Genomic DNA, 14904 nt, shown 5'->3' on the forward strand with positions numbered 1-14904 from the left:
TGCTCAGCAGATTTATGATAGGAAACAGAGCACAGAAGCAAAAAGCTGTCATAATTGGTAATTATTTACATTACAGGTGGCATAGAATATTAATCCAAATTGTATCTTAAGTAGAGTGGCAGATTAAGCATAGTAATGTGTTAGAAATGGACAATTGTGGACAGTAGCAGGTCAGTGGAGCCAGGACCACAGACAGAGAACATGTAGTGAACAGCCAGTCTGGGTTTGGGAAGCAGAAACATTTTCATTTCCAGTGTCCAGATGTTCCACCTAGCAACAAAAACAGGGAGTCCCAACAAACTAAAATCCATACCTGTCCGTCTGCTGATGGTTTCAGATGCTCAGTGCTGAGGCAGGACAGATGAGGTCACAGACACTGAGAAGGAAGAAGAGGGAATGGATCCTTCCTCCTGCCAAGCTGCTGGAGAATACTGACTACACCCACAAGGAATTCATTGCCAAGGTAATTGGACTTTTTTTTAATCTTGCGTCCCACAGTTTGCATATGGCATGGCAACAGAATACATTAAGAAAACTGGCAAAGTGGCTTGATGGATGAGCATCCAAGTTCTCAAAAACATCAACAAAGAAGTGGTTTCTGCCACTAACTCTGCAGTGAACAAACCTGTTTTCACACACAGCTGTACCATTATAGGAAATTTGACCCTGGGCTAAAACTTTAACAGTGTGAAACAAACAAACAATAAAAAAACTCCCTTTAAATGACTCTAAATGTGATAGAACCCTCTCACACAGCATTTTTTCTACAGCAACAACTGAACAATATTCCTGACATATTAACACTTGTGGTATGCAAAAATACACAGTATCTATCTTTAGAAAAAAATAACACACTCAACATGTTATTATTAAAAGAGAAAAATATCGATAATCAAAAGTGTTTCAACATCTGTGTTTTGTTGCCAGATTCGCTCTGATAAAGACAGAGATGCAAAGGTGGAGTATTATCTCTCTGGTCCGGGAGCTGATAAACCACCCTTCAACCTCTTTGTGGTGGACCATGACACTGGTTTTGTACGCATTACTGGTATTCTGGACCGGGAGAAACACCCATCCTACAATGTAAGTCTTTCTTTCTATAGGTTCCAAGCCTTGTAACTGACTTTCGGGAGACTGGATTGTAACACCTTCAACTGCAAAGTTAAAGTTGATCTTCATGCATAGTTGTTATCTTAAAGGGGCACTTCACCAATTTTTATAGATGAAATTCAGTTTACTTGTCACTCAGAGTGTCACTCATAATCACTGCCTGGGTTCTGAATGAAGGCACTAAAGTTATGCACGAACATCAGTTGGTGGTCCAAGGCCAGAGTGGATGGTGTTCGTAAGTCCTACATCGTTTCAGACTGACAAAATTCACATGCTGAGTTTCGCCTGTGGTTTAGTCACCACAGATGTTTTCTCTATCAAATCAAGCCAGATTTTTCTTAGACCTTAACCAAGAGCTCAGCCAGAACCAGAATTCTACCAGTTATGTGGTCACTGAGTCAGCACCTGCAGACCTACCATTTTGAGACCTGCATTTGCACCCGTCCTCACAAAATCTTCAGTAGCTGACAATGGACTGTTTTACATCTCAATACAGTACCTGAACACCTGCTATATTACAAAAACAGACCACTTGAGCTGCTAATGTGCTTTCTTCTCTCCATCTGCTGATAAAAGCCATCAGATGTGGCTAAAAGTTCAGGAAAAGAAATCTAGTAACTAGAAAATGAGTTTGATTATTTATTTATTTATTGTCTGTATTTCACCTTTGCATCGGAACAGACCAACTAACCCTTTTTCATATAATCATATGACTCTTGCAGCTAACAGGAATGGCTAAATTCAAGGATGGAACTACAGCAGAGGATGACATCCCACTGGTGGTCACAGTCTTAGACCAGAATGATAATGCTCCTTATTTTGAGCTGCATACTGGGAACATCACAGAGTCAAGCAAAAAAGGTAGAGCTCCACTTTAAACAACTACTTCCTCCATCAGTCTCTTGCTGTGAATGGCAGATAATACATGAACACAATTTCTTCAGATGTTTGTATGTCTGCTTCTCTCTGTGATGTCACATGTTTCAGTGAACCAATCAGAGTTTAGCAACATTTGGGTCAAAATGTGATTGAAAGTTGTGGTCTTGTTTGTTTATGATCAAACCACACACACACAGTCCTGATGAAGTAGATTGGCTGAGGTTATTTGTGTTAAATTCTTAAAAAAGAACTAAAGATGTTTTTAGCAACATTACTTTGGTTACTATTCAGTAATGATTATATAAACAAAGATCTCAAACCAGGTTTTTAGGTTCTGTAACTGTTAAATGTGGGCAGTTAAATGTAACACATTATTCAGTGGTGGTTGTGTGCATTTCAACCATGTCAACAACATGTGTTTTGGTTTTGTCATGTTTTTGCATGGGTAGAAATGTGACTATGCTTATCAGGACAACTCCGTTAAATTGTTTAAAAAAAAAAAAAAAGCTCCTTGTCCGTGTCCTGTACTTGCTCTCTGATATTGTCACATGTTCTACCAACACTGATTTGTTTTCAAATCTTAACCATGACCATGATCTTTCATTGACCAAAACAAAAGCTTGTGGCCTGGCTTTTTTTCATGTTTGGGAACAGTTTCTCTTGGAAAGAAACAAAAAAATTTGATTACATCTAATTTTTGTAATTCAAAAATTAGATGTCAAGCACCACTGTCAGGCTAATCTTTAAATTTTGACAAAAATTAGATTATGAGTCACTTCAATTGCACTTAATTGGAACCAGCATGGATGCCATTTGGAAGCCATTAACAGGTCTGAACTCTCTGTATTATTTGATTCAAATTCAGTCATCAAACATTTTCATTAATGTTATACAGCCTGCCTTACTAGCTTTAAACACAATCTGGAAATAATGCATGTGGCTGCTCAGCGTGAACAGGTCCACTGAACACTCACTTGATGGATTCTACTGAGATGGCCTTGTCCTGTTGTGATGAACTGCAGGAACCCTTGTGATGCAGATTGAGGGGAAAGACAATGACCAACCTGGAACAGTTAATTCCCAGATCTCCTACAACATCGTCAGTCAGGAGCCAGAAGGCACGGGCCACATGTTCACTATAGATGAAAAGACGGGCAACCTATATGTCAAAGAGCCCACGCTGGACAGAGAGGTGAATGTCTGTGCAGTAAGACACAATACACATGTGCTGCAGCTTTAGTATGCAAACCAATTCTGAAAGCTTCAAAAGTTTCAATGGTTTTAATCAATGGGCAACTATTATACTCACACCTTTTGAACACAGTTTGAACTGAGGTGTGATGAGGAAACTTGAATCAAAGTTCTCTGAAATTGAACATCTGGGTGGAATCAAAGAAACATCTGATTAGCGTATGATCACATTTAATCCAGTTGCTGAAGGATGTGTGTGCAGTTCATAGTTTTAGTTTGCTGTTTTCCTTCCAACAGACTTGTGACTTCTACAAATTGGTTGTAAAGGGAACTGATATGGGAGGGGCAGCAGGAGGGCTAATGGGATCAGGGACTGTGGAAATCAAAGTCCTGGACATCAATGACAATATCCCCATTCTGGAAGAATCTGAGGTGAGGAATATGACCTATACAACGCACACACACACACACATACACACACACACACACACACATACAGCAAAGGTGGAATTTAGAATTGCATGTCCCTAAAGAGAAGATTTTTATAAAATGGTCAAAATCGGTGCAGCAAAGGTCAAGATATCCTGACTTGTACTCCATAGCATTGATCAGAATCTAAAAACACAAAATTCAAATTAATAGCATCATTTGTTTGACCTGGGGCGGCATGGTGACAGTGCAGTGGTTAGCACTTTCCCCTCACAGCAAGAGGGATCCAGGTTCGAACCCAATCTCTGTGTGGAGTTTTATGTACTCTGGCTTACTCCCACAATCCCAACATTCACATTAGGTTAATTGGCTACCCTACATTTCTCCTAGGTGAGTGTGTGCATGTGGTTGTCTGTCTTTGTGTGTCGGCCCTGCGATTGACTGGCAGCCAAGCGGCATAGAAAATGAATGAATGAATGAATTTGTTTGGCCCTCCCTGCCGGGTGAAGGCCCAAGTCAAACCCACAAAAAAGTGGATAATGAACAAGTAAAGCTCTAGATAATGCAGCATTCAAAAGCTACAGTACAAAAATGTCTTTGAAAGTCTATACAAAACAAGGGTCACTGCATTATTTGACAATGCAGCAAACAAGTTGCTGATTTAATTTTTAAAAAACAATCCACAGCTGTAACAGCGAGTAGCAACAACAAACAAGTTCTACAGGGTTGTAGGTTGTACTTATATTGTATCATATGCACTGTATATTTCTTGGGACGGTCCATCTGAGTTCATAAGTGGAGACGAGTTGGACACCTGTGCTGTGATCATCAGAAACCTTACTTTCATCAGGAAGACAAGTTCTTCAAGGCCAAAAACTAGCTGCAAACTAGCTCCATCAGAATACACCCCCACTAGGGATGTTCCTGGCAGCTAATTTGCTAGTCAATTAGTCTAAATTTTAAATTAGTCTAGCCTAGTCTAGCTTTTATAATACATAAAAAATACATGGTATATACAATTCTGCATGTAATTTGGATTCAGCATTTTCTTCCACAAGATTCAGATTATTATCAGGATCTGCACCAAATTGTACAAACTCATAGATCTCAACACCATAAATACAGGTAAAAATGTAAGCTCCAAGGCAGATGTTACGCAGTGGTGGAATGTGACACCAGGTAATTCTTTACTATAATCTTATGTAAATTTTGTGTGTTCTTGGCTGGTGTGGCCAGAAGATGGCCAAAAGATGTCTGCAAGGTCTGCGTCACCTCTTTTTTTAGAGTTACATTTAAACCTTGGAGTATATGTCAGTAAGTAACAATGTGAAATGTTAGAATGAGCGTTTCATTGGAAAATTATTCTTTGGAAGTAAAATGCTGTTATAGTTAGATGAATGTAAGCTACACTAGTCATTTGTTTCATTTTTCAGCTTACTAGCTAACTGAAAAGGGTAGTTTTATGGAAGTCTGTGCTAAGCTAATACCTGTACAACTCAGATGATAACACTTACCTGCCATGTTATCAATACATGCTTTGTATTGTATTTTTCCAGATTTACAGACAGCCATGAGTAAAGCCACACCTTTTCCCAGAATAAAGTTTTACTTTTTTGATCACTATCGATCTTGCTTTGCTCAGAGACACAATTGTGAGGACAGATTAGAGAGGGTTTAACCAAACTCCTGAGGTCAGGACTTCTGGAGAGCTGTATATAGTCACCAGGGTCAGTGACTCCCTCCAAACTTTATGTGAAACGACTGTGTCAGTGTGTTAAAATACAAAAGATGCAACATTCTGAGTTGTTTAGTGTTATGTAACAAGCTACTTTTATAGCAGAGTAACTACAAAAGTGTAAACACAATTGCCTTTCAATGATTAACATGTAATGAGTAATTAATCTCAGTTTTCAGATAACTTGCCCAACACTGGTCATTTAGGAAAACAACACACTGTCATGTGTAATGGCAACTTCATTCAAATTTTTCATACTGTACAAAGCAGCTGTGAACAACAGATTCTGTAAGAATCATAACCCCGTTTGACCGCTTTTCTTTTGGTGCTTGTTAATGGCTTTGGTCTGGTGTTCACAGAAAGCTGTTTGTTTCCATTGTTCATAAGTTTTGTGCAGAACTGATGCAGACACAGAATGGACAGTAAGACATGTACATTTCCTGCACAGTTTTCACTGTTTAGAATCATGTTCTGTTTGCAGTACTCTGGGTCAGTGGATGAAAATGTTGCTGATGTGGTTGTGATGAGAATCAAAGCTCTGGACAAAGACCTTGATCACACTGACAACTGGCTGACTGTCTTCAAAATCGCCAAAGGAAATGAAGATAATCTCTTCTCCATTGAGACAGACAAAGAAACCAATGAGGGCATCCTGAAGCTGATTAAGGTACTAAGACTATTTTGATATTTGTTTTTAATCACTTTAACTAGTGTTAAGTAGGTTCCTAACATTTTTTTATTGCTTCTTGATTCTTGCTATCTTCTCCCTCAACCTTATTGACCTGCCGTCCTGGACCAAACAGCCTGTGGATTTTGAAGAAGTCCAGAATCTTGAGCTTGGCCTGCTGATTGAGAATGTAGCTCCTTTTGTGGAGGGTGATGCTGTTCTGATGGATGTGGATGTTCAGGTTGGAGAAGGTGGTCCTGTGGCTTCTGGAGCCAGTGCTGGTGCTGGTGTTGGAGCCGGTGTAGGTGCAGGGGTAGAAGCGGGGGTGGATGCAGGTGTGAAACTAGATGTAGATGTGGGTCTAGAAGCTGACCTGGAAGCAGGCGTGGGTGTAGGAGTTAATCCTGAGGCAGGGCTTGGTCCTGGACTTGGGGTTAAGCCTGGTGTTGGGCTTGGTGTTGGGCCTGGTGTTGGGCCTGGTGTTGGACTGGGCGGTGGACTTAAGCCAGGTGTCAAACCAGGACCAGGAACAAAGCCACAGGCACCGGCAAAAGGCTATCCCATTAAGATAGCAGTGAATAATATGCCAGAGGGTCCAGCCTTTGTACCTGACACCAAGACCATTCCTGTATCAGAAGATCCAGATGAAACACCTGAAGATGGTGTGATCACAGTGTTTGCTGCTGTCGATCCGGACACAGGAAAACCAGCTGAAGATGTCAGGTTAGTCAAGCTGCACCACAAAAAGAGTCAACAGCCAAGCTAGCAGCTGAGGCTGAAAGGAATTTTAATGTTTCAGACATTATACACTGTTGCCCATAAAGTTGGAATAAAATATATTTTACCTCTTCTCATGAAGTGATTGTGACAATGTGATTCATTCTTGATAGATAAAGTGTATATCTTCTGAAAACTCTATTGATCAATCTCTTACAATGTGACTACTGATGTGTATAAATAGGAATAAAAAGAGTAATGTGTCTGAAATCAAAATTATTCCAACTTTATGGGCAAAAGTATATAGTTATAGTTTTCAAGATATTTCACTCATCAATACCAAAACTATGAACTTCATGCTGGTGCTGTATGGGGGGATGATTTGAAGAGTGAATACTTGAATCATATTTGATATTTGATAATTGATTTGTAAGCTTTCTTAGACCAAAATGGCTGACCAGCCCACTGATGTTGCTATCATCACAGCTAAAAAATAAAAGAAATGGTTTCTGAAATATATTTATTTTCTTTCATTATTTGAGTTAAACAAAAAATTGAAACTCCCATCTGCACCAGTATGTAGCTTCGTAGCCTTGAACTTTGTATAAATACCGGAAGGAGGGGGAACAGCTACTTTGTGTTAATCAATGAGCTTTGAAGGTCTTGGTAGATGTATTTCTAATCTTTGGACAGTGTTAACTACATACCTACACAAACACGAAACTGATAAAGATGTTCTCACATAACTCTTCAGTAAGGAGATGGATTGAGAATATTTCCCAAAATATTGAACTGTTCCTGCTTATTGTTACTATTCTTGTTGACATATTCTTTTGTGGTTCAGTTATGCTAAAGCCTATGATCCGGACAACTGGTTTACCATCGACGAAGAAACAGCTGAGATTAAACTCAACAAGGTACCAGACAGAGAGTCACCATTCTTGGTGAACGGTACCTACATTGCAAAGATTCTGGCCATGCCCAAAGGTAATATCATTAATACTTTATCATCTTCTAAGTTTATTGTCAATAATAAGGTTTCACTTCTGCCTTCTTGATAACTTTCTGAACCCCCTCTCTTATTAATTCAATGCTTTGCTTCTCTGAACATGATTTATTGCCTATATGTTTATGAACTGGATGAGCCGTTCATAAATGTAGTTGCCAGAGGTAATTTATGAAATGAAGCATACAGCTCAATGACAGAACCTCCCAAACCACTTTGTATTTCAAGGTGTGTCAGCCAAAGAACGAGGACAAGCCCAGGGGTAAAATAATGTATACCCGCTGCCGGTTTCTGTTGAAACCGGTAAGAAAATATTGTGGAGAAAATATTTTGACATTCTTACAAAAACACTGTTTAAACTGAGGATTATTCAGATGCTTGTGATGGAAAAAATATATAATTTTAGTGGTCACATCTGTTTGCTTCAATAGCACATGCATTTAGGTTTAATGAACTAATGTTCAAGGCTTGTGTTTGAGTCACTGATGTTGTGTAAAGCCACAGTAGGAGTAGCTAAAGTAGGTCTTCACCTCTGACTAGATCTTTATGTTTCATTTACAGCCTGTGTGCTCTTTGACTAACTAAGCTCTTGTCATCCTCAGACATGCCATCAAAGACAGCCACAGGAACAATAGCCATTCAAGTCGCTGACTCCAATGACCACTGTCCCACCCTCACCACCACCCACAGCACTCTGTGTTCCAACAAAAAAACAGTTCTTGTCACTGGCTGGGATGAGGATTTCAGTCCCAACGGTGCTCCATTCGCATTCAAAATCATACCTGATGGAACACAAGGCAGCTGGGTTGTAGAAGTGATCAATGGTAAGAAAATGTCCAGTAGTTAGAATCACACGACAAAATGGATATATTAGCAGAAGTATGATTATTTTTTGTTGTTGTTACAACAAAACTGATCAAGACATAAGCTGACTATACTGAAAATTATTCAGTAGTGCTAAAAAGTCAAGTAATCTGTTGCAAGGTATGAAGCGACAATAGCCACTTTCAAATTCAGATAAATTGTTTCCTAAGCACAAGTATATTCATCATTTAAATCTGAGTCTACATGTAAAGATTTTGAATATCAGAAGAATATTCAAAAAGTGATCTGCCACCAAAACTTGATCCTGAGTTTGTAACTGTTTTAATGGATCAAGCACAATTCAGTTTAAAGCATGATATACAAATTCAACACAAGGGCTACAAATTATATTTTATGTGTCTGTAATAGTGGTACACAGTAGCAAAAGTAATAGTGTTACTGTATTACTAGTATTACTAGTATTACTAGTATTACTGCTGCAGTTAATAGTAGTAATGATAATACAGGGTTTGTTTGACAGCCCCTTATCTTTTGTTGTCTCTAGATACGAGTGTTGCTCTTCACTCTCAGGAGACGCTGTGGCCTGGTTCATATGAATTGGAGGTGGAGGTGGTGGATGCTCAGGGTCTGTCCTGCCCGGCCAACAAGGTTTTTACTGTGCACGTTTGTACCTGTGTGGAAACAGAGGACTGCAGCTTAAAGGCAAGCAGACGAGGAACTGCTTCGTCTGAGCTTTCTGCCCCAGCCATTGGCCTGCTGCTAATGGCGATGTGCTTAGTGCTGTGTGAGTTGAGCTTGAACAAACACATTATACATACCCAGTTTCAAACAAAGCTTTTATTCTCACAAATTTAACTTTAGGAGATTCTCAAAGGTAGGAGTTATTGTTGGTACTACCATATAAAATAACAATGCTAATATATCAGTTTAGTTTTGCTTTTGTGTTGCGCTTAGAAAGCCTTGACTTCACTTTACGTTGTTTTACTTCTCTCTGCAGTCATTCCTCTTCTCCTGTTGTTCTGTCAGTGTGGAGGAGGAGACACTATCTTTCCTGACCAATTTAGTGATCTGCCATTTGACATCAAAGAATATCTCATTTCCTATCACACTGAAGGCAAAGGCGAGGATAAGGTGGGCTGACATTTTTGTCTCCTTTTTTGTGGGTAGGAAAAGGATTCCTCAATGTATTTTATTTTAGTTTACCAATACACAGAATCAGATATCATCCTAATATTATCAAAAGTGAATGTCAAAATCATATGTTGATAGATAACTTTTTTTCTGTTCTTTGTTTAGGAAGTGCCACTCCAAAGTGTTCCTATCATGTTGGGTACCCAAAAGAACATTGGGGCAGCACCAGCACTGGACAGAATTCCTTCAAAAATCACAGAAATGCAGCATACAACTACATTTTTCAATGAATCTGTGCAGAAGTTTCAGGAAACCACCCAAAGTTTGACGGAGGTCGACAACGTCTACAGGTTTTCAAGGGAATCGTTTGACCATGGTAATGGCGGTGCAGTGCAACTCAGCGGGCAAAGACTTGGCATCCACAACACAACAGCTCTGTATGAGGAGATAGCCCTGCCTGATGCTTTCCTCAGTGACTACTACTCACAGGTACTGTGATGGCTTTGCATACTGTTTTTTCACCAGATTTGCCACATAGAAACCTATGTCCAGAATTTACTGACACCAGTTTTTGTGCTGTTTCTTTGCCCAGAAAGCGGTGTGCGCTGTGCCAGTGAAAGATGGCCTGTTGGACTATGGTTTTGAAGGCCAGGGCTCCTCTGCTGGCTCAGTGGGGTGCTGCAGCCTCCTGGATTCTGACAATGACCTGGACTTCCTAAATGACCTTGGGCCAAAGTTCAAGACTCTGGCTGAGATCTGTTCCCCTCCTACACCAAAACCCTCTCTGACACACAACATAACAGGTGCAATCCAAACTACTGTTGATATTGGTGAACCAATTGTTAAGCCAAAAATTGAATACGCTGTTGAGACAAAGCATGCCAATATAAAAATAGAGAAAGTCATGTCATCTACTAACATCTCCAAATCATCTGTCAGTACTGGAAGCACTGAGCCCCGATCCTTGATACTGCCTAACTCCAAGGTCACTAACACCAGTCATTCCTCCAACATCCACTCTTCTTCTCTGTCTCATCCAGTTCAGACAGTTGTACTACAGCAACAGCCAGTTTACTATACCACTGGCCCTTTAATACAGCCCATGCACTGTGTAGTTCAACCACAGTTACAGAACACAGTTCTTTTGGCAGATGGGACACAGAGAACCAATTTTCCAAGTCTGTATGTAGTTAGTGGGTCACAGAACACTTCTGGACTCACAATTATTGGAACCCCATGCTCTCCTTCTGGGCCAGTTGTCCAGGGCATTGACAGCCCCAAAAGCCCTGCCTACCTCGCCAGTCCAGTCAGCTCCACCCAGTTGCTATCTGGTAGCCCAGGTGTGTCCCAGGGCTCAGTTGTTGTGGAGGGTTTGAAAATCATAAGGCCAAAATCTGATGGTAATTATGTGTTAGTTAAAGAGAGAGGTAGTCCAGGTGAGGCAGAGGGGGTGGACCCAGACTCATCTCAGGGCACTTTGCCCAGAGATGCTGTTCTGGTAAAAGAGGCTGCTGCCCCTCAGGGGGTGTTAGGCCCAGCAGTCCAGGAGAGTGTGTATGGCATTCTGACAGAACACACTGCTACTAAAAAGGGGGTTGTTGTTACAGTGGACAGAACTTTGGGGCAAACATGGGATGGGCAGGGAGGGCAGATGGAACTTGGGCTAGTTAATGTTTTGGGAGTTGGTATTGGGCAGCCAAGAATGGGAATGGGACATGTGGTAGGACCAAAGCCAGAAGTCAGACTGGCTGGAATGGGGTCAGCTGGCATAGGTACAGTTGGTATTAGGCAGGTTAGTGTAAACCAGTTCCGGGAAATTCCTTCACTGGAGCAAACAAGGGAACAAGCAAACAGTGGTGTTCTAAAAGCATGTAGGCTAGATGGAAATACTTCCACTACAGCTGAAACCACTAAAACACATCACACCACAAAGGTAGAGGTTATACTGAAAAATCAGTTCGAGGTCAACAGTGATCCAGCTCAGAAGTTGCCAGGTGATACAGCTGAAGAGACACAATCAGAAAATGTGATCACCTTTACTTCAGAACAGGACACAGCAGTAGATGATCATTCTGGGATAGTCCAATGTGCAGTTGAAGACAATGAACGTATCCAAGAGTATCCAACACAAACAGATGTGCTACAGAAATCATTTCAGCAGTCTGAGAAACCAGTAGGTACAGTAGATGAAATCCCTGACATGTATACAAGCAAATGTACAAATCTGATAAGTTTGATGACAGAACAAAGTGACGCACAAGAGAATGCAGAAGAAGTTAAGGCCCCACAGTCAGAACAGCAGGAAAATCAGTTTCTCTCTGAAGGTTTTTGTAAGAAGGATACACCTTTGATCACTCAGATATCCTGCACAGAAACTTTTTTACTTGGATCAGATGTCATTGATTTAGTAACCGACAAAGAGAAGGAAGAGACACCAAAGTGTACATATGGAGAGGAAGCCACTTCTACTACAGACCACATCAGCACTGTAGATGACCAAATACATGACATCATCAAAGAAAGTGTGGGCAAGCAGGAAGCTGTATCTTTGAAAGAAGAAGAAGAAAGAAAACCTGTTCAGCCCAGCATAGAGGAAGGTCCAGGCGACAGAAGTTCTGAAGCATGGTCAGAACCCCAGACAGATGAATTCACAGAGGATCATAATGAACGGAGGCAGGATAAAGACACCAGTCAAGCAGATAAAGTTGTTTCAGACTTCGAAATGAATCAGGTTAATACCATTTGTGATTGTATGCAGGCAGAAGATATTGTTGAAAAAATGTCATTCCCAACTGTGAGCGCTATTTTAACTCACCATGAGGAAGAGGATGTGGGCAATCTGAATTTGATATTGGAAGAAAAAACCACTCAGGTGCAAGTAGAAGACTCTCATGTGACAACCATTTCAACAGTCAAGCACACAGCAGGAAACAGTAGCCACAAGGGAGATGATGATAATGAACAAGATATAACATCAGCATCAAGAGTCAATGCGAATGCTGAAAGCATAAGTGATGGAGAGACAGAGGAGAGTATTGTGGAGAAAGGAGTGTCACAGCAGAGTTTCAGCACATCTGATGACCAAGATGAAGACACTGAATTACAAGATGCACTAAGTACAAGTTCTCAAATGGAAGATAAGTTCATCTCAGATGACAACATTACTGATGAAGAGAAAGATGAGGATGTTGTGGAGGAAATGGTGTCACCAGTACAGCAAAATAGAAGCTACTCAGATGGCTACGATGAAGAGAGTACAAGAGAACATGCATCACATATACGTTCTGAAGTGGATGATGCGTTAATCTCAGATGATGGCAGAAATGTTTCAGAGAAAGAGGAAGAGATTGTAGAGGAAGTGGCATCACCTGTACAGAGAAATGTTTCTATCACAGATGACCAAGATGAGGAGAGTGTGAGAAAAGATGCATCTGGCAGAAATTCTCCTTTGGATCATCAGCTCATTGCAGATGAAAATATAAATACTAGACAAGAAGAGGAGTATATTGTGGAGGAAGTGACATTGTCCATACAGCCACCCCTTAGCATCTCTAAAGACCGAGGTGAAGAGACTGAAAGAAAAGAAAGTGTGATTTCCCAAGTGGAGGATCAGTCCATCTCAGAAAACAACACAAGTGATGGAGCAAAAGAGGAGGATACCTTGGATGAAGAACTGTCACCTGTACAGCAAATGAGTAGAATCTCCAATGAAGTTGAGGGCGGTGAAAAAGATTATGTACACCACACAGTTTCTGAAATAGAAAATAAGCTCATCTCAGATGACAGTGTAACTGATAGAGAGAAAGAGGAGGAAGAGGCGCCATCCATACAGCAAAGAACTAGCATATCAGATGGCCAAGATGAAGAGAGCCAAACAGAAGATGCATCAGGAACAAGTTCTCAGTTGGAAGATCAGCTCATGACCAGCTTAGATAACATGAATTATGTAGAAAAAGAGGAGCAAATTATGAGCATCCCAGATGAACAAGATGAAAAGAGTGCCAAAGAAACATTATGCATATGTTCTCACATAGAGGAAGAAGGCTTTAAATCTCACCAGTTCTTAGAAGAGGATTCTCAGTCTTTAGAGACTCAATGTTCATCTGAGGAAGATCCTCATTTAACAATTCAACATGCAGAGATCCACCAGGTGGTGACATTGTCAGAGGTGACAGAAGCTCATGAAATGCCTTGTGAAGTTACTAAACATCAAATAAGGAAATTACAAGATTCCTCTCAGATGGCACACATAACTCTGGATATTCCTGAGAGGCAAAATATAATAGGTCAAGAGTTAGTGAGTGGTGCTAGCATGGAGGGTTTTGATGAAGCACTCACATCATCATCCAGGGTGGCCACAGAACAGGTTTCAGTGCCCGCTGAAGTGAGAGACACCAGTCCTAGCATAGTGGCATCTGAACAAGAAGCTCAGGGTGAAATGATTCCTTCTGATCACTACACTACAGACATAATTAAAACTGAACATGGTAAACCTGAAGACCTTACTTTGGAAACAAGAAAAGCAGAGGTCAGTTTTGACCTGAGGATGAAAGAGGGTTTAGATGATAGTGCAACAAATGTATTTGGTCAGGTATCACTAACATCTTATTCAGACATTAAAGTGGCAGACAAGACCACATTTTCAGTGCTGGGAACAGAAGCAGGCTCATCAGAGACAGGAACTGCAAGTTTTATTGTAATGAGTGAGGTAGCCAAGGAGGCTGGGAACCTTGTCCAAGATGAGAGTATGCAAATTACTGGAGAAGCAGCAGGAGTAAACCCAAATGCCGTGGGTCAAGCTGGCTCAATGGAAGTTGTGTCATAAGTGCCTGACTACATGTATAGGGCTGAGACGAGTGGTGCTCAGGTAGGTTCAATGCAGTTCCAGGCAGTCATCAGCCAAAGTCATCAGCCAAATTCCTCAGAGTAAATCCAGAAAGAATAAAAAGGGCTCCAACAAGAGCTCCTCTGGAAAGTGCAAGCAATAGTGATTCCTTTCAATTTGAAAATGCATTGACAACCATCTAGTTTCCAATAGTATTAAATGTTAAGGTGGTGCACCCCAGTTGAACTGGCATGTTTCTACACCAAGAAATTACAAGGGTTTCATGAAATCAAATCTTAGACACATTCACAACAGGGCAGAAGGGCTGGTTTACCCAGTAAACTCAATATGTTGGCTTCTGTTTAACCCTTCATCTAGTAAAGTGACAA

The 14904-nt window shown here is 40.7% G+C and overlaps 1 protein-coding gene across 1 annotated transcript; it reads left to right on the forward strand.

Annotated features, from left to right (window-relative positions):
* The first annotated feature begins 337 nt into the window (after positions 1-337).
* LOC121182870 lies at positions 338-14515 on the forward strand. Its single transcript, XM_041039492.1, has 13 exons — positions 338-463; positions 928-1083; positions 1833-1971; positions 3012-3181; positions 3478-3612; positions 5826-6011; positions 6148-6734; positions 7573-7715; positions 8337-8558; positions 9104-9343; positions 9557-9694; positions 9860-10179; positions 10283-14515. The coding sequence occupies exons 1-13, from the start codon at positions 338-340 to the stop codon at positions 14513-14515; spliced, it is 6795 nt and encodes a 2264-aa protein (XP_040895426.1).
* Positions 14516-14904: the final 389 nt, after the last annotated feature.

This window comes from Toxotes jaculatrix, chromosome 6 (assembly GCF_017976425.1).
Source record: "Toxotes jaculatrix isolate fToxJac2 chromosome 6, fToxJac2.pri, whole genome shotgun sequence".
Classification (NCBI taxonomy): Eukaryota; Metazoa; Chordata; class Actinopteri; family Toxotidae; genus Toxotes; species Toxotes jaculatrix.

Coding starts and splice junctions, on each gene's coding strand:
- LOC121182870 (XM_041039492.1), top strand. CDS start 338: ATGCTCAGTGCTGAGGCAGGACAGATGAGGTCACAGACACTGAGAAGG. Junction 6,012..6,147: donor GCATCCTGAAGCTGATTAAG/GTACTAAGACTA, acceptor TGGACCAAACAG/CCTGTGGATTTTGAAGAAGT. Junction 9,695..9,859: donor CAAAGGCGAGGATAAGGTGG/GCTGACATTTTT, acceptor TTGTTTAGGAAG/TGCCACTCCAAAGTGTTCCT.